We start from the raw sequence: 26,707 nt of genomic DNA, 5'->3' as shown, positions 1-26,707 counted from the left end.
CAACAGTGCAAGAGGGTTCCCTTTTCTCCACACCCTCTCCAGCATTTGTTGTTTGAAGATTTTCTGATGATGCCCATACTAATTGGTGTGAGGTGATAACCTCATTGTAGTTTTGATTTGCATTTCTCCAATAATTAATGATGTTGAGTAGCTTTTCATATGCTTCTTGGCCATCTGTATGTCTTCTTTGGAGAAATGTCTATTTAGGTCTTCTGCCCATGTTTGGATTGGGTTGTTTGTTTTTTTTAATATTGAGCTGCATGAGCTGTTTAGATATTTTGGAGATTAATCCTTTGTCTGTTGATTCCTTTGCAAATATTTTCTCCCATTCTGAGGGTTGTCTTTTCGTCTTGTTTGTAGTTTCCTTTGCTTTACAGAAGGTTTTAAGTTTCATTAGGTCCCATTTGTTTATTTTTGTTTTTATTTCCATTACTCTAGGAGGTGGATCAAAAAAGATCTTGCTGTGATTTATGACAAAGAGTGTTCTTCCTATGTTTTCCTCTAAGAGTTTTATAGTGTCGTCTTACATTCAGGTCTTTAATCCATTTTGAGTTTATTTTTGTGTATGGTGTTAGGGAGCGTTCTAATTTCATCCTTTTACATGTAGCTGTCCACAGTTTTCCCAGCACCACTTACTGAAGAGGCTGTCTTTTCTCCATTGTATATCCCTGCCTCCTTTGTCATAGATTAGTTGACCATAACTGTGTGGGTTTATCTCTGGGCTTTCTATCCTGTTCCACTGATCTATATTTCTGTTTTTGTGCCAGTACCATATTGTCTTGATTACTGTAGCTTTGTAGTATAATCTGAAGTCAGGGAGTCTGATTCCTCCAGCTCCATTTTTTTTCCCTCAAGATTGCTTTGGCTATTCAGCGTCTTCTGTGTCTCCATACAAATTTTAAGATTTTTTTGTTCTAGTTCTGTAAAAAATGCCATTGGTAATTTGATAGGGATTGCACCGAATCTGTAGATTGCTTTGGGTACTATAGTCATTTTCACAATACTGATTCTTCCAATCCAAGAACAAGGTATATCTCTCCATTTGTGTCATCTTTGATTTCTTTCATCAGTGTCTTATAGTTTTCTGAGTACAGGTCTTCTCCCTCCTTAGGTAGGTTTATTCCTAGGTATTTTATTCTTTTCATTGCAATGGTGAATGGGATTGCTTCCTTCATTTCTCTTTCTGATATTTCGTTGTTAGTGTATAGGAATGCAAGAGATGTCTGTGCATTAATTTTGTATCCTGCTACTTTACCAAATTCATTTATTAGCTCTAGTAGTTTTCTGGTGGCATCTTTAGGATTATCTGTGTATACTATCATGTCATCTGCAAACAGTGACAGTTTTACTTCTTCTTTTCCAATTTGTATTCCTAGTATTTCTTTTTCTTCTCTGACTGCCGTGGCTAGGACTTCCCAAACTATGTTTAATAACAGTGGCGAGAGTTGACATCCTTGTCTTGTTCCTGATCTTAGAGGAAAGCTTTCAGTTTTTCACCGTTGAGAATGATGTTTGCTGTGGGTTTGTCGTATATGGCCTTTATTATGTTGAGGTAGGTTCCCTCTGTGCCTACTTTCTGGAGAGTTTTTATCATAAATGGGTATTGAATTTTGTCAGAAGCTTCTTCTGCATCTATTGAGATGATCATATGGTTTTTATTCTTCAATTTGTTAATATTGTGTATCACATTGACTGATATGCGTATATTGAAGAATCCTTGTATCCCTGGGATAAATCCCACTTGATCATGGTGTATTATCCTTTTAATGTGTTGTTGGATTCTCTTTGTTAGTATTTGTTGAGGATTTGTGCAACTATATTCATCAGTGATATTGGTCTGTAATTTTGTTTCTTTGTAGCATCTTTGCCTGGTTTTGGTATCAGGGTGATGGTGGCCTCATAGAATGAGTTTGGGAGTGTTCCTTCCTCCACAATTTTTTGGAAGACTTTGAGAAGGATGGGTGTTAGCTCTTCTCTAAATGTTTGATAGAATTAGCCTGTGAAGCCATCTGGTCCTGATCTTTTGTTTGTTGTAATATTTTTAATCACAGTTTCAATTTCATTACTTGTGATTGGTCTGTTCATATTTTCTATTTCTTCCTGGTTCAGTCTTGGAAGGTTATACCTTTCTAAGAATTTGTCCATTTCTTCCAGGTTGTCCATTTGATTGGCATACAATTGCTTGTAGTAGTCTCTTATGATGCTTTTTATTTCTGCAGTGTCCATTGTAACTTCTTCGTTTTCATTTCTAATTTTATTGATTTGAGTCCTCTCCCTCTTTTTCTTGATAAGCCAATGGCCTATTGAGATCCAGGTAAAAACTGATTACAGCAAGGCATTTAGGGAACTGAAATAGACAAAAGAGTATGAAACTCAGGGGAGAAATCTGAGCTGAGACTATAGAGGTCATCGACATACAAGTACCATAATAGTCTTTAGGCCAAGATGGGGGCAAGAAAGCCATATAGCACCACTCTCAGGAGAAGGGAAGTTTGGTTAATTTCTACGTTTAGGAATAAAAACATAAGGCAGAAACTCAATGAGATTCCAGTAAACATATCACTAACCATAACAGTAGGACTTTTGCAGTTAACAGAACCCTTATAATCACCCCATATTTGTTAGATTTGCTACTTCTCTCCTGAAAACTAGGAATAAAACCCATCAAACATATAAAGAACCTGTGAGTATTTGTATTCAGAGACAACCTGAAAGTAGGAATGGAGAGACTGGTCCCTCTCTACATCCAATCTTGGGAGGCAGGGGAAGAGTTCTAAGGAACAGAGCAGGTTGCGGCAGATTTGAGGCGGAAAGGAAAGCTAGCTGGGCATCATCTCACTTTCTGTGACAAGGCAGAAAAGCAAATTTGGAATGCCAGCCTAGACCTAAGAAGTGCCCCTAAAGCCTAAATGCAAAAATCTTTAGGGTTTCTAACAATGGAATTGATTTGAACACTCTACTGAAAATCCACACCGTTAAATAGAGCTAGCCATACAAGAACAGAAGTACGAAACATTTAAAACAATGTTCGTGGGAAAACGCATTCCTAATTTTGAACAGTACATTTCCAAGAATCCTGGGGTAAATGGTGGAAGGTATTAGAAAATTCAAACTGTGGTTTTACTCATCCTTTTGTTGCTGCTGGAAAATGACATGAAATGATGCTGGAGGAATGTCTCATGTCCAAGAAACAAGGACCACTCAGGACCCTGTGAAATAACTGCCTGTACTGGTTCACAACACATGTGGACTCTAAAGCAGCCTAATTTATTGTTTAGCTTCAATTAGAAGTTTTTATGAGCCTTAACAGAAACTGAAAATGTAATACAGAAATCACCTCTGCCAGGTCCCTTGCCAAGCACTGATTAGAGCAGAAATATTCTACTGTAATAATGTATTAATCTACTAAAGTCCTCTCTCTCTCTCTACCTTGCATAATGGACAAGGTTAAGATGATGCTTTAAAATGACTTCCTTAACATTTCTAGCATGTTTAAATGTTTAATGCTATGTTAGCATCATTTTTGCTTCTGACTTTATATAGCATAAACATTATATATTTAGTTATACATATAAGTTTAAATATCAGAGCATACTTAAAGTTGAAAAATATCAAACCTTATCAGTTATTAGAAATATATATATATATTTTTTTGCTGTACACGGGCCTCTCACTGTTGTGGCCCCTCCCGTTGTGGAGCACAGGCTCCGGACGTGCAGGCTCAGCGGCCATGGCTCACGGGCCCAGCCGCTCCACTGCACGTGGGATCTTCCCGGACCAGGGCACGAACCCGTGTCCCCTGCATCAGCAGGCGGACTCTCAACCACTGCGCCACCAGGGAAGCCCTAGAAATATTTTTAAATGTCTAAACATAAAAAAAAATTCAAGTATCATTAGTTTATTTATATTCATCATTGATTCATCATTGATTCATCATTGATTTTTCTTGATAGCCTAAGAAGTAATAAAGAAAAGTGGTAAAAAGATGGAAAAATTATTTTATAGATCTGTGGCCAGTTGAATTAAATTAACATTAACTCTGAGACCAATACAAATTGATTTAGGGGTATGTGTATTTAGGTGTTTTTGTTTAAAATTCTAATAGAACTAGAATATATTATTTTAAAGTTAGAAAGAGAAAGATATCTACTTTATCCAACAGGAGAATATGTCAATCTTTTAATTTTTAATTATAGTATGGTTGATTTACAATATTATAATAGTTTCAGGTGTGTGACATAGTGATTCAATATTTTTACAGATTATATTCCACTTAAGTTTATTATAAAATAATGGCTATATTTCCTATGCCAATCTCTTTTTATTCTAGAAAATTAATGCCAGAATTTAAAAAGCTAGTCAGTGAAAATAAGCAAATACAAGCAAATGCACATGTGCGTGCATGTGTGTACACACACACACACAATTTTCCATGAGATAGCCCTGACTCTTAATCCTCTAGACCCAGAACAGTGTTGATGAGATTAAACTGCTTTAAGTCATGGCCTTTGTAGTCTGCACGTTTACGTGCTGACTATATATGCCCACACACTGTATTCATCTACTGGACAAATTTGACAAACACTAATGTCCTTTGTAAGTATTTTAAATCTACAGTGTCATGTGCAAAATTCGGCATGGAATCCCTATCAGGCTGCACTTTGTCTGCACTTGGAGCCCTTAATTCTGGGTTGGTAACCAGCATTCTCTTTACCAGCCCACTTATTTCTCCTTCTGTTGATTGCACTGAATGCCTACTATATGTCCAGTGCTTGGACACAAAGCACTCTGTCTCTGTAACTGCTGACCTGTTGTTACTCACTGAGAACATCTCTCTAGGGCTCCCAGGAAGCAGCAGGTAGACAAGAGAGGAAGAGAGATGTTCATCAATGTAAACCGGAGAATGCAAGTTTTCTAACATATTCAGGTTGGAAGCCAGGCACATGGATGCAAAGAGCTTCCCTATAACCAAAATTCCTCCGGTTAGTAAGCACAACTAGTAACCAGCAAAAAGAAAGTTCTCTTGCCAACACTGTTCCATTTTACCTGCTGAAAGTGAAGGGATAGAATAGGAAAACAAACTAGAATAAAATTAAGTACTCTAATAGGTATACCTACTCACTCCCTGCTTCCCAGCCTGTCTCTAATTGTAACTAACAAAGTGGCATCTGCTTTAAAAAGAACTAACCGATAAAGGGTCTGATCATTTCTGACTTAAATGACAAAACCATGCTTCTCAACTCACAAAGTCAAGGGGACCAGACTATGACCAATTCGTGAAATCATTGCTTAAGCAACTTCCTTTGGCAACAAATGCTTTCTGTGATGGCCACTTTCTTTCTCCCTGCCTTCTTAACTTCAATATTCTGTAGTGAAAATGCTTTCAACACTCAAAAAAAAAAAAAAAAATCCATACCACTAAATTTTATCCCCAAATAGCTTCATTCCAGTCAGCCTCCTTAATATGACCTCAATTTGTCATTCTCTTCCTCCTCTTTTCCGTCTCTTTCCCATGTGTAACCCTGCACTAGCCTTTTTTCTGACTCTTACACAAGCATCTGTTAAGATCTTATACTCAGAACCAGGACACTCTATACTACCGTTTTTCTTTTCTCTTAGTAGAGCGCTAGGCCCGAAGTCAGAACACTCTGAGATCTTACAGAACTACCTGTAACTTTCCTACCTCACTCACCGAACAAAGAAATGCGATCAGACAAAATGGAGAAAGATTGCTTTTAAATTTTAAATGTTCTGGGACAAGTTCATTTCCCATAAATTCCTGAGCTACTCCAACACACTCTCTTATTAGCTAACTCCTAAGGGAGAAATAAAACCCTATGCAATTAATTAAAGTAACAGGCAGTACAGTCCAGTGGGTCCTAAGCCACAGTGTGTGATAGAGCTTTCCATGATTAAATGTGAAAAAATAAAGAATACACTGGTATATATACAGACATGCACACATCTACACGTAAGTTGCCAACCACTCTTCATTCAAGATTCTGAATATGCTCATTTCTCAGTATAAACTGGGGTTTCTTTTATGAAATGATAGTGATGAAAAATGATGTTGGTAGCAAAGTAAATAATCTGACAACCCTATATCAGTTCTCTAACTTTTGTTATCAATACCACTATGTTTATACCATTATGTTTACCAGTTTATTGGAGTTGCCTTTCTCTACCTGTGCTCTGCTTAGATCTCCTGGTAGGTCTGGTGCCCATGTCCCAGATGTGCGGGCTTGTTCCTAAGGGCTCCCACCTGCAGCCTTCTACAGAGAACTACATAGGCTCCCAGAGCCTCCTCTTCATCCTGAGAGTGGCATGTGCCTGGAAGACTTCCATCTCCCCTTCCTACTCCCCCAGCCCACAGCCCAAGACAGACAGGCAGGAGCATAAGAGCCCAGCTCCCGGGCAACTGTGCCTCCAGGCTGACTGGAATTTCACAGGACTTTGCATCCTTGCCTGATTTCTTCCCTTCCCTACAGTGCTTTCCCCACTCCCTTATCTTCCCCACTCCTTACCAGTTTCTTCAGGAGCACTTCCTTAACAAACCTTTGGTAGAGGAACAGTCCTCTCAAGGTCTGCTTCTGGGAAACTGGATCCAAGAGCTCTATGAAATCCCAAAGCTTGTGGCCTTTCAACAGCTTGTTCTCTCCACTCTGGGGCTTTTCTCACTTCTTAGAACACCAAGATCTCACCTCATGGTTTCACCTTTGCACGTAGTATTCTCTCTCCACCATTCCTACCCAAACTAAAGCTTCACTCAACCCTCAGGTCCCAGTTAAGTCACTTCCTCTGGGAGGACTTCTTGGAGCCCCACAGGTTAGGCATTCCCCTCTGCCCGCACATGCAACCTGCAATCTCACGGCCCTCTTCCAGGCTTGCCTGTAAAACTCAAAGAACAAGACCCACATCTGTCTGGCTCTGTTTTGTTCCTGGCAGTGAGTGAGCAGAGAAGGTGTTCAATCAATGTTTCTGATTGTCTAAAGAAATTCACCAAAACGTTAACAGTTACTGAATCTGGGCAGAAGAACTGTGGGGTTTTTTTTTATATATTTTCTTTTTTGGTATTTTCTAACAAGTTTTTTTAAACACTGAAACTGGTTTCATAATCAGTAAAATTTAAAAGGCCCTTTTTTATTCTGCAATAATATATATTGGTTAGCTTCTTTTTCTCTTAAAAGTTAATGGTATTTTCTGTGGAATAAGGCTAAAAATCAGTTAGGCAAAGTAGAGATACATCTATAAATAAAGCTGTCACTTTGATCACAATCACGCACTACAGCTCTCAGCTAGGAACCCAAGAGCATGATTCATACTCAAAATCAGTTATGCAGACATTAAGTTTTAGATCAGAGGAAAGACATTACATGTTGCATAGATCTTATCCCCATATTGGTTCATCTTTTTAGAAAAAAACTAGATAGCTTTGTAGGAAAGAGGCAAAAAATGACAGAGTCCAATGAAACAATTCTCACATAAGAAAGGATCCTACTCAAAGTATTTTTTTTTCCTCTCAGGAAAAAAAGCCTGTATATTAAAGGATGCTGGTTTCCTGTTTTTAAAAAAAACCGACCCATTAATAATATTGTTCACAATGAATTATCAAAATCGTTCTGATAAGAACACATAAAGATTATACCAGCAGTCTCCAGCTTGAGTTGAGCTGTACTCTGCATTTGCTTCCTGGTAGACTGGGAGGTGCTCCCTGGGAGTTGAGGGGACAGGGACTTCAAGGAAGCAGTGTGTTAGATGCAACGTGCAATGTGATCTGGGCCCTCACTCCTCCTCCACAGGCAGCTGGGCTCCTACAGTTTAACAGGTGTCACCGACTGCCCTTGGGCTAGAATAAGCTCATAAGGGCAGAGATTTTTGTCTATTTTGTTCATTGTTCACTAATGTATCCTCATTACCCAGAACAGTAATTTAGCACATAGTAGACACTCAAATACTTAATGAATGAATCAAGCAATATAAAGGTTAAAAACTGATAAGATCAATAAGTACTCGAAAAATGGACAAATACCATGACAGACAGTTCAAGGAGAAGGAAATATAAATGGCTCTTAAACATGAGAAGATATTCAACCTCAGAGATGATAAAAGCATTTCAAATGAAAGTTAACATAAGATAACATTTTTCCCCTAACAAATTGACAAAAATGCTAAAATTTATTAAAACAATCTGTAGGTGAGGCTTCGGGAAAACATGCATGCATATACATTGCTGGTGGGAACAGAAATAGGAGAGCCTCTTTGGAGGGAAGTTTGGCACTACGTATTAAAATTACAAATACATAGACCCTTGGCCCAGCAATCTTTCTGGCAACTTATCCCACAGATATACTTGCACACATGCGAAGTGACTCATGGCAAGGTTATTCACTCATTAATATTAATAATAGCAAAAGTATCGAAACAACTAAGAACCCATCAATAGGGGAGTTGTTAATAAGTTGGGGTACACATACACGGCATTACTTGAAACTGTAGAAAAGAATAATGAAGCTCTCTTTGCACTTACATGAAAAGATACAATATACACCAGTAAGTGAAACAAATGAGGTACAGAACAATGCAAATAGTGTGCTTATTTTTGTGTATAAAGAAAAATAAAATAAATACATTTGTATTTGCTTATATTTGCATAAAGAAACTCTGGAACAATGCAAAGAAGTGGATAAAAGTGGTTTCTTTGAGGGAGGGGTGGATCCTAGGCACATGGGGAACAGGGTACATGCAAGACTGCATTATGTAATTTTTAGATTTTTGAACCATGTGAATATATTACCTAGTCAAATAATTATATTTTAAAAAATCAGGAGGCTGAACTACAGAAACGAGAGAGAGAGAAAGAGAGAGAGAGAGAGAGCGCCTTTAGGGAGAATGCATGAATACTTAAGGCAATATGTATTTATTTTAATTAATTTATTTATTTATTTATTTTTGGCTGCACTGGGTCTCCATTGCTGCACGCGGGCTTTCTCTAGTTACGGCGAGCAGGGGCTACTCTTCCTTGCGGTGCGCGGGCTTCTCATTACAGTGGCTTCTCTTGTTGTGGAGCACAGGCTCTCGGCACACGGGCTCAGTAACTGTAGCACGTGGGCTTCAACAGGTGTGGCTCGTGGGCTCTAGAGCGCAGGCTCAGTAGTTGTGGCGCACAGGCTTAGTTGCTCCATGGCATGTGAGATCTTCCTGGACCAGGGCTTGAACCCGTGTCCCCTGCATTGGCAGGCAGATTCTTAACCACTGCGCCACCAGGGAAGTCCCCAGCATTTATTTTTAAATGAATATACTTGTTACGAAAACATCCACCTAAGATTAAATCTAATCCCCTACGGACTTCCTCTAAAGTGTCACTCTGTAGGTCGACTTTGAGTTACTCAAAGTATTTAAAAGCAGTAATATGATGTCTGTTTGAAAATCTGTTAGAAATCATATTTCCAACTAACTTCTCAGATTGGCCCATGTCCCAATTAGTTCAAATCGTGCTTTTCATTTATAGTAAATTCACACACAAATCTCGCAATCCATGATTATTATGGTGTGAGGTTTTATAGGTATAAAGAATGCATTACATTTCATATGTCTGATCTTTCTTTCCCTATCAGAAAACTAAGGAAAATTTTAAAAATCCAATTTGTTTAAATGACTTAAGAGAATGCTTCCAGTGAAAAAAGACCTCCAGTATTAAAACTACCACAACCTTTCAGCCATAGAACATGGTCATTAAAAAATGAGTCTTACCTGACTTCAGCTGGTGGACTTGGGGAATAGGGATTTGCAGAACAAGCTAGAATTCTAATGACTGCTCCAGGATGATAGGTTTCCAGAACGTGAACGGCTGTAGGATACACCTGTTGTTCAAAAGCAAGTTCCACATAGTCTTGGCTCTGGAAATTAGGCGGCGTCCTCTTAAATGGCACAGGAGCGCTGGGACACTGATCCCACCATGTTCCGTAAGTTCGAAACACAGCTGTCTGAGTGAAGTCACCAGAACTCGGGAATACATTTGGTACACCTGCTAAGTTCCACATGGTATAGGACATGCTATTCTCACTCCCATAATGGGAGCTGAAATCCACTACTTCTTTGGCATACTGGACCACCTCTGCATTGAGAGGGGAAGTCCGGCTGTTTGCTTCTATAGTTCTGTGGCTGTTCATCATTTCTCCTCTTGTAGCTGTCCTGGCTCGGCGCCGAAGGCACATATAATAAAACATAGTCAGAACTGTTAACATGGGAAAGACTGGTGGCATCTAGGTGTGAATTATGAAGCTTCAAAAGGTCAGGTGTCCTCGGTAAGACGCGCGAACTCTTCGAAGGATGTTCTAAAAAAATGAATGGCTGTTGAAGTAAAATAATTTAAATAAACAGAAAAATGCATGGATAAGGTAAGAAACAGCTTTTTACCCAATGCAATTTCCCAGAATGAAACTAAGAAAAACAACATTCACGTAAATGAGACTCTCTGGTATAATTTATCTAATGTACTTTTAAGAAAACTGAATACTGAAAATGTATACAATTTTATGCTATATGGGAAGAAAAACTGATATTATAAGGCAATGGCAGATGTATGACCCAAAAAAAACCTATTTTATGCAAAATTATAACTATCCTTCAAGAAATACTAAGTCCTTGAACTTTTAAAATTAAAATTATCTAAAATATATGGGGAACCACTAAAATACTGCTGTAAATCCAAAAGGATCTTAGGCATTTTATAACTTCACATTTAAACAAATGATTCCCTATTGTTAATTATGACTCACTTCCGAACATGCTAAGTACAGATTTCACATTATGGGAATATAGATTTCTGGAGCTGACAGTTAATCCAGACCAACTATATTAACTGCCTTACACATCACAGATCACCAGACAGTGTTTAATTTATAACCCCTAGCATCATTTGTGAGGGTAGTCCATGGCTGGCTGGCATCTGGTTTGTTGCCAGCTACTCTTAGAAATCACTCACCCCAGATAGAATGGTCACAGGATACACACCAGAAATGCAAAGGTTGGCACTCATCCATGTGGCCTGGCAATTACACTCTGATTTCAGGTACCAATGTTGAAATATGACATTCTTTTACCTGTAAGACAAGAGTTTTAGAAAATATTTTTATTTCTGACTTAGGAAGTCAAATATCCCAACAAGTTTATTATCATAGATAAATAGCTACTTACTAGATACAGAACGTTCAACTTGAACACATCACATCTTTCTGAATTGTGTGGACAATTTTGAATAATTAATATATTTTTAAAATTTTATGACAGAATGTAATAAGAATATTATTAATGAACCCTTTTTATATAGAGGTTGCAAACCCATAGCTTATGGGTCAAACCACGCCAGCAAATATATTAGGTCCAAATATATTTGGTGATTTTTAAAATTTGGATGAGTTTGCAACCTTTAACAATCCAGAAAACCCTGTTGAGAAGAGGCCTGGTGGCCGCTCCTGTTCCCAGCCAGCTCTACTAGTTTACAACACAGGCCTGGCCCCTGTCTGCATTGACTAGTAATCTCTTGTCTACACAAACAGGGAAATCAAGCATATTCATTTTTCTACCTGTAAAGTCTTGAGTTTAATTTCTCCTAAGTAAAAGAAGGAAAATAAAACAACTTTTCTTCAGTAGAGCAAAACCTTAACACTAAGATTATAAAACATTAAACACCTCTCCAACCCAAAACCTCTAACAGCTTTTTGTTCTTACGTACAAGATATAATCTAAATCCCTTGGTTTGACATTTCAAGGCTCTCCTCAAGCTAGACCCATTTCTTTTTGTCTAATGCAGTAAACTCTTTCACTTTCTGAACACCCTTCCTATTTTACTTTAACTCTACCTCTACATTCCTTTTCCAGCCACTTTATTCCATAAGTAGGCTTATTATCTGGTACCACCTTTGTATCAGATATATACCCTTGTTCCACAAGGGCCTACATTAGGACCAGGTTTCTTGAAAGAAGTAATCTAGCCAAAGATTTCATTTATCAAAGTACTCAGTACACAGTAGGCACAAAATATGTCACGTGTTGACAGAAAGATGATGAGCAAACAAAAAAATTATACAAATCTAAAATAATTGAAAATTAGATAACAGCATCCTCTTCCTCTCAATCCCAGTCAGAACCACACTGAAACGCCTGACGAAAATATAACCGGCAAAACAGTAAATAAAGAGCTGAGTCAGAAACATGTGAGGAAAACCCACAGTTGTGAGAAACAGAGAGGAAAGTCAAAGGGCGGAGAGCAGGAGCTGAAGCTAGTATGAGTCAGGGAACCAATTATGGGTCTTAGTGGTTGTAATAAGGGGGCTTTCTAACACACATGCAGAGAGGTTATTTCAAGCCACGGGTCACATTTCGAAGAAACTTCATAAAGCCAAATTCAGGAAAAATCACCCTATCTGTAAAGCCAGGAACGTGAAAACCTAATTCATTGGCCAGGAAGCCAAAGTACACTTGACATCAACCTAGGCAGTGGCGGAAAGTCACCGGAGGGAAATCAGAACCCTGTTAGGCGTGTACCACGCAGAGTGTGGGCCTAAATTCACACTGTCTTCATGGCTGAGAATCCCTACACCATCCCTAAGCCAAAAGATCTAAAAAGAAAGAGTGGTCCTGAACTGGTAGGGGCAGATGTGAACCTCTTTGCGGGGATGCTTCCACAACACGAGACTGACTAAACCCTTACTAAAGATGCATCACAGTACAAACTTGCAGACCGTAAAAGAAAATGAACCACAGGGACGGACAGTCAGTAGGCAGACACACTAAATGGAAGAACTTGCACCCTAAAAACAAGAAATAATAGAACACTCTGAACAAGACTTTTCCTGAAAAGACTAACAAAGCATGTATTAAAATAAATGAGTTTCTGCAGCACGTGCTCTAATGCTGACATATCATGAGTTGACAAATCAGATTCACCTCAGGACATACACCACCAAGTGCTGAAGTATAGGACAGGTTATAAATGTGGGGAAAATAATTACCTAGAATATCACCTCTTTATTCAAACATTCCACCTACCACAAGTATAAATATGTCAAATAAAAAAATTTACAAATGCACAAATATCAAATCTTTAACACCAAAACCTGAAATGAAATAGCTCTTTCTTTTACCACATACACTTTATTTCAAAATAGGCCCCCAGGTAAATTAAGAAGTGTAATTTTCTAAAGAAGTTACTTGGCCCATCTCTTTCTTAAAAGAAAATTAATGAAACAAATTTAAACTGCAAAAATGAAATTTATGAAATAAAGAATAATGTACAAGTATCCAACTCAACTGACAGCTCAGCTAATTTGGAAGACTGTGGATGTTTTATTCCTGGAAATCTTCAAGGGAAGGACAGAAACCCATCTGCCAAGGTGGATGGATGGGTCTGACTGTATAATCTATGGACATCACCTCTCTCTCCACAGTCTATAAATTGCTGCAACCGAGCTCCTTTTACTTTCTTTATAAAACTGCATTTATCAGAAAGTAATAGTTTATAAAACCAAAGAAACACCTGCAAAATAAGATATCATCATTCATGTGAACATTCACAATCATTCCTGGCAAAAAGGTTGAGACAAATTGTGAAAGACAAATTCTATTTGACCTACCAAGCCATGAACTTTACAACTGTTTCCCAGCTAGCTTTTACCATCATAGATTATGGGATAATATCAAAAACAGCAAGACTGTCGTGTGGGCAATAGCATTTTTAAGCTGTTGTTAAAATTAAGTAAAATTCTGCATTGAAGTAACATATGTACAAGTGAGTTATAACTTTATAACATATAAAGAAGTTTACATTTACACATGAAGTTTACATTTTCACATTTACATATGAAGAAGTTCAAACTTCTCAGTGGAGAGATGTAAATGGATGCTTGATTTTTTCCAACTATGGATAACAATAATCTTTAGAGTTAATTTTTTGTGAGGTAAAGCTAAAATGACAAAAAATTTTAAAAGAAGGAAAAGCGGTGTAAAAAAAAAAAAAAAGCACTGGAAAGAAAGCACTGGAAAAGCAAATACATTTATTCTTTTTCCAGCCATACTATTTGGAAAAATGTAATGAAGTTAAAACCTGTTTTTGAAAACAAACACGGCATGGAAATAAAAAAGGGAAATGTGTAAACCCATTGTTAACATCCTTCTTGATTCTAAACTCCTTTCCAGTCAACTAAGATGACACATAAAAGTATTTGGGGGGTGGGGACGAACATATGGAGACGAAAGGATAGCTCACTCTACTTTTCCCTGGGAAACGAAGCTGAAAAAGGGAAGAGAGCCGCAGTTTCAGGACTCATGTGGGCAGCAACGACCAACGCAGAAGTTTAAGTTGTCCATGTACTATCTGGACTTTTGCCAAGGCATTGAGGCAATTTGTGATAACCAGTGAATATCCCAATGGGCACTGAACCAAATGCAAAAGATACAATAACTCCCCTTTAGGAGGAGAATGGAATTCAAAGACAAAATGATTTTTCCCACCTGGTGCAAATAAACAAATATTAGTCTGGTACACTAAATTTGTCCAAGAGGGTGACTATAAGATATACCTTTTGGGAGGTATATACCTTTCTTTTCCAGTTCATTCAAAAAGCTACATTATACAAGGATCATTTTTACAGTGAAATGTCTGTAATATATTAAATGTGCTTTTCAAATAATTTTGACTATAATAAAACATTTGAGCAAAACAAAACAAAGCTACATTAATTTTAAGGATTCTCACAATACATAAAAAATATTATTTTCCATTTAACAAAAAGTCTGAAATAGAAATAGGGTGATCTTTATTTTACAAGTTATTTTATCTAATCAATTGTCAACAATGATTACGAAGTAAGAAATTCCCCACAACTCACTGAAATTTTATACTAGCACAATCAAGGAATACAAAACAACAGCCATTTTAACCTGCATCAGGAGACTTTCATACACCTCGGGAAACAACTTGCTTTATGCGACATGATATCATTTCAATACAAGTTTATTTTCAACCACATCTTTCATATTATAAAATGCTTAACGAAGTTAAACAATACAATTACAGAGAAAGCAATAACAGTGGAAAAGAGAAATTAAGAGGTATAGACAAGGGAGAACATATGTTTACTACTGAGATCTGAAGTGAGATGGGGAGTCGATGAGGCAGAGAGAAGCAGGATGGCAGGAACTGCAGAGAAGACAGCAGAGGAAAGAGGAGGAAGGAAAAGGGCTTTTCATGAAATCAACAAAAGGAGGCAGTTGGGATGAACTCGAAAGCCTAGGTTCATGGTGTGATGGAATAACCTGGAAAACAAGTTTAAAACTCCAAAGAGGATTCTCAACTTATATTAAAGTCAAAAGATATGGGAAAGATAAAAAGGCCAGGCAAAAAGGCAGAGTCCTACACTGAAGGCAAGTCATAACACAATACTTACTTGTAAAATAGCCCACAGAGATGTGTCAATGAAGTGACAGAAAAAAACGAGGGTTTCGGCAGCCTCGCAGGATGTTACCAAAATGTCACAGAAGGCGTCATGTGGTAACAGATCAAGAAAAAATGGCTGAACTTTAAATGCTGTCATTTCTGAATCCTGATGAAACTGATCAGGAGACACTGCTTTCAGGAAAGGACTTTTCTGGTTGAGTCTAGACATCAAGACACGAGGGAATGGAGGAAAATATCAATCAAGAAAAGAATGGAATTACACTTGAACTTGGTGCGGCAGCTGACATAACCAGCCCCCTCCCCTGGCCTGCCCCCTGTAGGCTTCTACGCCACCTATCTCTCCTATGCTCTCCTATCTCCTCCCACCCCTCTGGTAACTTCTCAGCCTCCTCTCTGGGCCTTCTCCCTCCTCATTCTTCTAAAATATACAGAGGTCCCATTAAAGGAAGGCTGTCTTCCTGATAACATGATACATGAGAACCTCCCACCTACCTTGGACCAGTCTTCTCCCTGTCCCTTCCACTTCTAAACACCCCACCCTTCCTATAGACCCACCAGAACCTCTACCACGGCCTCAACTGCACTTGTGCTTTCACACCTCTGCATCTTCAAGTCTCCCACTGAGGCTGTGTGGCTCTGGAATTCCCTTGCTCTTCCTCTGCTTGGCACCCTTCTTACTCATCTTTAAGGTTCAGACCTTATCCACTACCCGCTTTTTCCTTGCTCTTACATTTCGTGTGCCATTTCTTACATGCTGAGATAGTTTTTCTACCTTAATAGACTACGAACACCTCAAGTTCTAAGAATGTGTCTTAATTAGAACTACATCTTTAGGGCTTAGCACATGCCAATATATACTCAATAAACATTTATCCATTTTTGGGGAGACTGGCAGAGTAGATGGCAGAAGAGAATTTAAATATATAAGTTTAAAATAAACACAGAAATAAAACCCTTCAATACAAGGCACATGTAGACCAAAAAAAGAAGCAAAAAAAGTTCCATATCTTGATATAGAGAAAAAGAGGGGGGAAATGGATAAGGAAAACAGAAACACAATAGGTAAGAATCAAATGTATTACCTTCCTTGAAGCCCTCCAATAAGGAATAGTATATATATATTGAAATTTTACTGTTCAAAGGGAATGTAAAACAGTGGTAACTTTTTGTACTAATTTCTATTAGTACAAAAGCAGCTTTGAATACGTAAAAAGACCTGACCTTGGCCACAAAGAAACTCTGATTGAAATTAAAGAAAGATTCATGAAAGAGATGATTAGAGAAGTAAAAGAAAGCTATTCTCGCAAATATGATGATTTTTTTTAACACTCCAAATCTATGTTAAGACCATGCGGTGATTATGGAGAACTGGAAAAACTGTGGATGAAAAAGAAGTTCTTAAACAAAAAAGGGATAACCTCAAGCAAAAGAAAAGAGACAGGCCAAGAGAGGCAATAATACCAGAGTAAGGGTAAAAAGAGGTTCATATTGTTCAGGTATTAGATATGCTATAGGGAGGAGCAAAGTCTAAACAAAAGCATCCCTTAATTACTTACAATGTACTATATTGAAAAAATATGACAGTGTCAGGGAGGAGACTATGGGGGGTTGAATATTATAACTTCACGTTTCTCTCTCTTCCTCTAAGTAATTCTCCTCCAGTTGAAACATTTTTATTATGACTATAGTTTGTAATCAACAAGGCCCCAATATAGAATAAACAGGTTGAGCTCTTAACTGAACCATATGGACGAACAGAGAGAAGAGAGCCTCCCATCCAGCTTCAAGGCTTTTTGAAAATCCAGGCATATAAAGCAGAAGGAGAAGGCAAGGGAACCAACCAGGAAGAAAAACCTAAAGGCCAGGGGAAAATCTTGAAAACCAAAGAGGTAAACAGTATCCATTTCTCTTCCAGGAATCAAGGTCAGTTTTGAAAATACAAAAAGTATGGAACACAGTGGGCTCTTCAAAATTTCTGCTGAGTTAATGAGCAAATGGCCAGGACTAAGCAGGAAGTGCCTAACCAGTGAAACTAGGAATACACTTGTCAGAAAACAAAGGAGGTTTAGAATCAATTTAAACTAGGAATTGACAATGGTTAGTTCTACAGAATGTCTTATTTCTCCTCTTTCTTTCCTAGACTTTAACAAGCATATCTAAACTTACGAAATATTTCATAAGCAATCTTTAGTAGCACGAAAAAGGAATTAAGGAGTCAATGTTAAAAACACACACACACACAACTGTAGGATAAATGAATGGTGATTTTCTGATACAATAGATCTGGAAACCCTCTTCCTACCCAAGATACTATCTCACAAGTGACAAAGAGGGACATATTTCTAATTACACAGGTATGACACTATAAAGTACCTTACTTACAAATGTCACTAATGCTATATTATCTCTATTTTACATGTTTCTTAATTGTTTAATGATGAATAAGAATAAACCATCTGAATGGGAAGAATTATAATAACCCTAAACCTCTAGTCGACACACAATGTATATTTAACTAAAACCTACAGTATTAAAAACTAGGAATATCTGGTGGCAGATAATTTTAATGGACACACTAAAGAGGAAAAAATCTCTCTCTAGCTATTAAAACCACAAAGTAAATGTGAAGTTATTTTAGCCAAATACTAACTATACATTTGTACATTAAAATAAAGAGCATTTTACCTAATAAAAATATACTGAATTTATTTGGCCTTCCTAACAAAAATCCAAGTACAAGATCATAGGTATGTCACTGCTAGCCATTCAAGCTAAAAGAGCCATTAGTTAAAATGGTGTAATACTATTAAATTAACTTTGGGGTATAACTTACATTCCAAAACATGTACTCCATTTTAAGTGTACAGTTCAACGAGTTTTGACAAAGACATATACCAATGCAACCACCACCAGGACCGAGATATAGAATATCTCGACTCTCCCAATCACCCATCCACTCCCTGTGCCAGGAATAAACGGATCTTCTTGCTGTCACTATAAATCAGATTGTCCTTTATTCTAGAGTTAACATATAAGTGAAATATGTATGTACTTTTGTGTCTAATTTATTTTGCTCAGCATAACTGAGATTTTTCCCTGTTGTTACATGTAACAGTTTGCTCCTTTCTTGCTAAATCATATCTATTATACAGACATATTCATTCACCTGCTCATAGACATTTGGGTTGTTTCTAGGACCAAAATGTTTCCAAAATGGCTGTAACATTTTACATTCCCACCAGCAATAAGTGAGAGTTCTAGCTGCTCCACATCTTCATCAACAGTTAATATTGTCAGTCTTTGGACATTCCAGTGGGTGGGTGGCGATACCCTACGGTTTTAGTCTGCATTTCTCAATGGACTAGTAATGATGTGGAGCATCTTTTCATGTTCTTATTTCCCATACGTATCTTCTTCAGTGAAATGTCTATTTTGCCCATTTTCATTGTTTTTTTGTTTTCTTATTATTTATTGAGTTGTAAGAGTTCTTTATACATTCTAGATACAATCTTTATCAGATATATCTTTTGCAAATAGTTTCTCCCAGTCTGTGCTTCCCTTTTCTTTTTTTCCTATAAATTTATTTTATTTATTTATTTTTGACTGCATTGGGTCTTCATTGCTGTGAGCGGGCTTTCTCTAGTTGCGGCGAGCAGGGGCTCCTCTTCATTGCGGCGCGCAGACTTCTCATTGTGGTGGCTTCTCTTATTGCAGAGCACGGGCTCTAGGCTCGTGGGTTTCAGTAGTTGTGGCACGCGTGTTCAGTAGTTGTGGCTCATGGGCTTAGCTGCTCCACGGCATGTAGGATCTTGCCAGAGCAGGGCTTGAACATGTGTCCCCTGCATTGGCAGGCGGATTCTTAACCACTGTGCCACCAGGGAAGCCCTTGCCTTTTCATCTATTTGATAATATCTTTTAAAGAGAAAAGTTTTCAATTTTTAAGGGCAATTTATCATTTGTCTTTTATGACATATTTTTGTGTGTCCTAGCAAATGCTTTACTTAAGAGCAGTTTCAAAAGAATAAACCCTAAGACAGATAGTGTTTAATATCTTAAATCTGGGAACAGTTAAATACAGATCATTCAAATTTTAAGATATCAAACTGGATGCTACAAATACTTCCAGTGGGAATACAAAATGGTACAGCCACTTTGGGAAAGTCTGACAGTTTATTATAAAGTTTACATTCTCTTACCAAACCATCCAGCAATCCCACTCTTAGGTATTCACCCAAGTGTATTAAAACCTATATTTAAACAAAAAACCTGTACACAAATGTTTATAGCAGATTTATTCATCATCATTCCAATCTGGAAATATCCAAGATGTCCTTCAACAGGCAAATGGATAAACAGTGGTACACCTATTCAATGAAATACTACTCAGTAATAACAAGGAATGAGTCACGGATTCAGGCAATAGCAGAGATGACTCTTAAAATGCATTTTTTGACTGAAAGACACACAAAGGCTACCTAATTGTTTAATTTCATGTACATGATACTCTGGAAAAGGCAAAATTATAGGGAAGGAAAGCAGATCAGTGGTCACCAGGGAGTTAGGGGAGAAGACAGGGTTGCTTCCAATGACTACAAAGGGGCCATGCAAAAGAATTTGTACAGCAATGAAACCCTTCTGTATGCTTCTGTTTTCAGTCTTTGCTGTGGACCAAGACAGTCAAGTTGGAGATTTGGTATCCCAGAATTGGCTTGTTTATGGGCATCCTAGCTTATTAGTCTGTTTTTGACCAGCACACCCTGAAAGATATCTACTAGTTGGCATGTCCTGCCCATTCATTATGCGCAGAGCAAAGCCTGATCTCAGAGCCCCAGCCACTCACCTAGCCTTTGGGGACCACCTGCCCAGAAAAGAGACCTTCATGACTTCTGAGAGATTCCCGACCAGGAACAAATCAGTCACTACAGATCTGAATTTATATATATGAGTAGAATTATCCATCTTAAAGACATAGAAATAACTTGGGTAATTAGAGCAAATGGTCTCCAACAAAAGTTAATGCAAAAAATAGAAGAGTTTTAAAATAATAACTATTATCTTTAGTGTGAATTAATAGGGCATAGGATCCATAAAATAAGTACAAGCGAATTTAGAAAAAAAATTCTTTTAAGTTCGTGGAAATTAAAGTCATGGTGTTCAAAATAAATTGAAAATCTAAATGAAAAAAATAATAAGTAACCTGGAACACAGATGCAAGAAACCTAATATCTATATAAAGTGAATTCAAGAAGAGATTGAAGCTGATGAAAATTCAAAAAATTGCTAGAAGATACTGTAATATTTTAGAAATTCTTAAGGAAAAAGAACTGACTCAAACTCTTATTCACATAGATAAACAAACAACAAACAGAAAACTGTTCTGGACATGCAAGTATACTTCCCATAACTCTTCTTAAAAACATTACTCAAGAAAGTATTCCAGTCAAAAAACAAATGAACTAAAGTAAATAATTTTTAAAAAGGGAAGACATAATATTCAAGTAACCAGTGACCTTATAGTTAAGTCTAAATCATTATAGATGCAGTAGTGGTAAAGTTGAAAAGGATGGTTAGGGAAAAAAAACAGAAGATAAGTGATTTAAAAAGGAAATCAAATCAATTGAACCAAGAATGTGGGGAAGGCAAGGAGTCAAGGTCTCACCTTATTAAATGGAGGTGTGAGGGCAACAGAAAGTCAATTCTACATGGTTTTAGAATTTCCAAACTTGCAGGGGAGAAAAAATGTAAATATGAATAGGTTAAATTTTCCTATTAAGAAGTAAGCCCTTTTGCAAGCAATCCTTGTAATGGAGTGATTCTGTATTTTGACTATGGTGGTGGTGACAAGATCTACATAAAATGTCAGAGAACACACATACACACACAAGTGCCTGTAGTGATAAAACTGATGAAATCTGAGTAAAGTGTGCAGATTGTGTCAATGTCAATTGCCTGCATGTATTATTGTGCTACAGCACAATGTTACCACAGGAAGAAACTGGGTGAAGTATATACACAACATCTTCCTGTATAATTTCTTTTAAGTGCTTGTGAATCTATAATTATCTTTTTTAAAAAGTTTTCTAACAATGCAAAATAAATAATAAATAAAGACAAATTTTCAATTTGGGAGGGGGGAAGGTTTTAAGGAAAAATGAAAGTCTAGCTAGATGATGTTTTACATTTAAAGAGAGGCAAGTAAAGCAAAATGATGCAGAATAACTGAAAGAAACATATGGGCAATAAAGATCTATCCAGTATACACAAAACTGACAGAGATGGCAACAGTAATATCAGAAATCATTAAACAGAACCAAAAAATTTATATTTTATAAGATTAAAATCCACTAAGAACAAACATCTTTAAGGATGAATCCAACCAAATTCACAGTCACAGTAAGAGACTAATATATTTTGCTTACTGATTTGTCAGCTTTGAGAAAACAGTAAATAAGGATATAGTACAATGAATGTGTCAAACCAAAAACAGGGAAAGGACAGCTTATCAAAAATGCTTTGGGAAAATGTCCATACATTTAGAAAAGTAAATTTAGAATACAGTTGATCCTTGAACAACGCAGGGGTTAGGTGCATGGGACCTCTGTGCAGTTGAAAATCCATGTATAACTTATAGTTAGCCCTGCATATACACAGTTCCTCCTCATCCTCAGATTTGCATCTGCAGATTCAACCAACAGTGGACTGTGTAGTACTGAGCATTTACTATTGAAAAAAATCCACGTCATACTAGCAAATGCAATTCAAACCCATGTTATTCACTGGTCAACTATATTATCAAAGCAACCTTTTTTTTTTTGCGGTACGCGGGCCTCTCACTGTTGTGGCCTCTCCCTTTGTGGAGCACAGCCTCCGGACACGCAGGCTCAGCGGCCATGGCTCACGGGCCCAGCCGCTCCGCAGCATGTGGGATCTTCCCCGACCGGGGCACGAACCCGTGTCCCCTGCATTGGCAGGTGGACTCTCAACCACTGAGCCACCAGGGAAGCACCAAAGCAACCATTTTTTAAAAATCTAAATATATAATACAAAATATCCAATAAGAGAATATGTACAAAGAGTATTTTAAAAACCTTGGAACAAAAACTCAGGAGGCCATAAAGGAAGAGAACACAGAACTGACAACATACATATTAAAGATTTCTACATGGCAAAAGATCCCAGAAACAGCATTTAAAGAATAAACTATGAAAAAATACTAGAAATGGTGTACCAGGTCATTGATAGCATGGCATGTAAAGAGCTATTACAAATCAGTAAGAAAAAGAGGAACACTTCAACAGAAAACTAAGCAAAGAATATGAACAGGTAAGTAACAAAACATTTACAGATATTCGACTTCATCAATAAGCAGACAAATGCAAAATTGAAACAGTAAAAATACTACTTTTCATCCATAAAATTACTAAAATGTAAAAAATTGTATCATTTTAGCAGTGATTTTGTTTTCAGGAAAATTCTTCACATGTCTCTCACATTTCTGCATATCCTATAAGCAGGATCACTGATAATCTCTGTTCCAAACTATCCTTTCAAGGGTATTTATACAGCAAACGTTGTTGGCAGATAAAGAGAGGTCTCCCTCTGGAGTAGAGGGAAGGTTTTTTTTTTTTTTTTACTATCCAGCATAATAAAGATAATGTCTCTCTCTAGGGCAAAGGTTAGGCAGGTTTACTTGCAGCCTATTATGAACGAGTCACGTTCCCTAAGCTCAGGGTTCCTCTCTTGTAATGCAATCTACTGCATGTGCTAGAATCATCTGACCCTCATCACATCACCCTGTGGAAATTAGGGTTCAAGGAAATGGCACAAGACAATGATGATCCTCTGGCTACTGTAATTGCTGTGCTTTGTCTCTGACCCAGGATCTCATGTCTTCTACCAGCAACCATGAAACTATGAGCTTGCAAGTAGGGTAAAACTCAGCCTTGACAATTCCTGGCAATGATACAGCAACAGCAGGCAGCATTCTCAGAAATTGTATAAATTTACTCTTATGGCAACCTTTTGAAGAGAAATATGGAACAATCTATCATAATTTCAAAACGTATATAGCCTTTGACCCAGCAATTCCACGTCTAAACATTCACACTAAGGAACTAAGTAAATGTGCAAATATGTGCACATAAAAGTAATCCCTGAGGCTTTGTTTCTAACAGAAATAAATTTGGAATAGCCTAAATATCACCAGAGGATTGGTTAAATAAATTTTGGGTTATTCCTACAATGAAATATCAAAATACTTTAAAAAGATAATGTTATATGCACTGACACAGAAAGATGTTCATCAATTATTACCAACTGGCAGTTACTGAAAATTATATGTAGTATACTGCCAGTTATTAAACACACATAGGCTTATACACATGTATTTTTAATGTCTGGAAGGAAAGAGAACAAGTGATTAAACAGTGATGTTCTCTGGGGAATGGGGTTACCAGATAGGTGGGCACACCACACTTTCACTTTCCCCTTTGGCTATTTCTGTATTACTTGACTTTTTTTTAAAGAACGTATACATTTATTTTATGATCTAATAACATTTGTAAGTATCTATTATAGCAACACTTGAAAATCATTAAAGATGTTCAACTGGGATAGTAAAATACAAATGGGCATGGCGCAGTCCCAGGGATCACTTCTATAGGCATTTATCCCTTAGAGCTACTGAAACCAGGTACAGAACATCCTGAGTCACAGCTGATGAGGAGAGACACACTCCACTTACTAGTACACAATGCAAAGTCAAAAGACATGCAGATTTTGAATCAAGCTGCTTTTCTAGGTACATCTCTGAGGAGCAACTCTAACATGGCAAGTTGTGAGTTAGCAAGAGAAGGGATTTATTTAACAATGGTTAATGATTCAACTGACCATGAGAAAGGCAAGCTAAAAAATAATTTCAACAAGACGCAAGAAACTTTAAGGAGGGGGTGGAGTAGGGAGGAAGGGATAAAAAAAGGAAATCAACTTACCCTCACTAAATGTGTCCATTCCAAAAATATTTAGGCACTGTTTGAATCACTAGACACTAAAACACATTATAAAGCTAAAGTAATAAGACCATTATAGTGTCAGTACAGGAAGCCAGAGATTGCTAAACATTAATTCAGAAAAAGTCCCAAGAATATACAAGAATTAGGGCCTCAGATAAATACAGTACTTGCCATCAGTAGGGAAAAACAGAATTCAACAAATGATGATGGGGACAATGACTAACAACTACAAGAGAGGAAATAAAGGGCCTTAATTCCGTCCTTATACTAAAATATAAGTGAGGTAGGTTAAAGATTTCAATATGAAGAATAAGACCATTAAAAGTACTAGAAGAAAAGAGAGGAGGATACTTATATACAATTCACGTGGCAAAAGGTCTTTCTTCAGAGGATACCAGAGTTAGATCTATGAAGTTAAAACCGATTATGTTCATCACAGCAAAATTTAAGAGGATGAGGCAATGAGACTAACCCAGTAAAGAAAGAAAGGGCGGTTTTTGTTAACTGGCCATAATTAGGAGTAAAAGATAACAGCAACATTTTACGATGTCACTGTACAGAGGACTATAATTGCATTACTGGATCACGGCGCTAGTAAAAAGGAATTAACCATCTTACACTGAGCTGATGACCTCTCTGATTTTCAAGTCCATAACAGAAGGGAAGAGTATGAAAATGCAGGACTCAGAGAAGCCAAAATTTGGGACAGTAGTAAAAAGAAAAAAAGAGAGAAAGAAAAGATATGGTACTCAGAAAGGAAGTGTGGAAAGAAGGATCCAATTCAATGAACGAGTAGAGCACCTACTACGGGGTGATGCATACTGTCACTAGAAAAATAAGTACATGTCCCTTTCCCCCAAGAACTTAGTATCTAATAAAGGGCTAGAGAAGCACTGATGTCTCAGGAAAATCTCCCTCTACTCAACCAACTGGTACAATATGTAATATAGGACAACAGAAGCAATGAAGTGAGCTTTAAGTGGAAAAACATGTACTTATATTCTGAACTTAAGAATACCAAGAAGCAGTAAAGGCAGCTTGTGTCTTCTAACAGATCAAAGCAAGCAAGATCCCCACACCTGCCGTGAGTCCTCCGGGGCATAAAGCCAGACACAGCATCCTTGCCAACGCAACTACCTGACCACAGGTTTATAGCATCTTGACTTTCTAGTTATTTGTATATTTTAATTAGTGACTGCAAGCGAGGCTCTGTGGCAACGAGCATTTGGGAAACCATCAAGGAAATCCAAAACCACTCCCATTGCAAACATGCTGACAAGGAGGCCAAGTGGATGTTCATCATCACACTGTATTCTAAGGATATCCCTAAAACACAGAAACTGGGCTGCTGCCGGGTATCTCGTGGCAGTCCTGAATTAAGACATGGGCCTGGTTAGGTAAAAACCATCGGGTGCCAAAAAGAAATCAAGGAAGCACGCGCAGGAGGCAGCAAGTACACAGGCGGGCAGGTGGCCGACTCAGGGCTGCAGGGTCAGCACTACCCGCCAACCCCGCGGTGTAAACAACCCTGCGCCGCGCGCAATGGGCGACGCCTCACGCCCGGCGGACAGTCGAGCAGAGAAGCAGCGCCCGAGGCAAGTAAGCTGTTTGCAGGGTCACCAGCAAGCCCCGCAAGCGCAGGCGGGCGGCGGGGCCGGTAAGGCCGGGGAGGGGACCTTTGCCGGACGCCCGGGCTCCCCGAAGCGCGGCTCCGCCCGGGCCCGGCCCAGCCCCAGCGCCGAAAGAGGAAGACGGAGACCCGCAGGAGGGAGAAGTAATGGAAGGGCCGTACCCTGCAGGGTCCGGTAGAGGCGCGCGCCGTAGGCTCCACCAGCGACCAGCCGGCGCAGGGAGGCCGGGGCGCGGGGGCGACTCCCAGGCTCCGCTCAGCGGCGCAAAGGCGGCGCGCCCGGCCGAGCACGACCCGGAAGGAAGAGAAGCAGGCTTCGCGGAGGGGCGTGGTCAGGGACGGGGCGGGGCCACGGCGGCGTCTGGACCGCCCCTCCTAGGCCGAGGGGAGGAGCTTCCTACTGCTTTCCTTGCCGGAGTCGTACCCTACAAATTGCCTGTTACTCCCCAGAAGGCAGCGGTTGCAAATGTACTGCGGAAATAATCTCTTCCTCTCATCAGCCTGCTAGGACTTCTCCAGTCCAGAGTTGTTGGGTCAGGGGATGCACAGGGATTACTGATGTTAAGGTTCTCAGAGGAAAAGTGGAACAAAAGTTATAGGCGCTCCTAA

General features: G+C 38.4%; 1 protein-coding gene across 7 annotated transcripts in view; it reads right to left on the bottom strand.

Annotated features, from left to right (window-relative positions):
• Nucleotides 1–26,449, bottom strand: part of FBXL4 (F-box and leucine rich repeat protein 4) — a 66,995-nt gene extending 40,546 nt beyond the window's left edge. For 2 of the 7 annotated variants that reach the window (XM_032651722.1, XM_032651723.1), the window contains exons 1-3: nt 26,261–26,388; nt 10,985–11,102; nt 9,751–10,334 (exon numbers count right to left, since the gene is read on the bottom strand). In XM_032651722.1, the coding sequence (XP_032507613.1) occupies nt 9,751–10,262 (512 nt within the window). In that variant the 5' untranslated portion in view covers nt 10,263–10,334; nt 10,985–11,102; nt 26,261–26,388. Of the gene's footprint in view, nt 1–9,750; nt 10,351–10,984; nt 11,103–15,446; nt 15,658–24,447; nt 24,499–26,260 lie in introns of those variants that run through there. The other 5 variants (XM_032651717.1, XM_032651716.1, XM_032651718.1 and 2 more) reach the window with 5 other exon arrangements.
• Between the last annotated feature and the right edge of the window lie 258 nt (nt 26,450–26,707).

The sequence above is a fragment of the Phocoena sinus genome, chromosome 12, assembly GCF_008692025.1.
Source record: "Phocoena sinus isolate mPhoSin1 chromosome 12, mPhoSin1.pri, whole genome shotgun sequence".
Classification (NCBI taxonomy): domain Eukaryota; kingdom Metazoa; phylum Chordata; class Mammalia; order Artiodactyla; family Phocoenidae; genus Phocoena; species Phocoena sinus.
The sequence above is the reverse complement of the archived record's forward strand: the minus strand, read 5'-3'. Positions and strand labels throughout refer to the sequence as shown.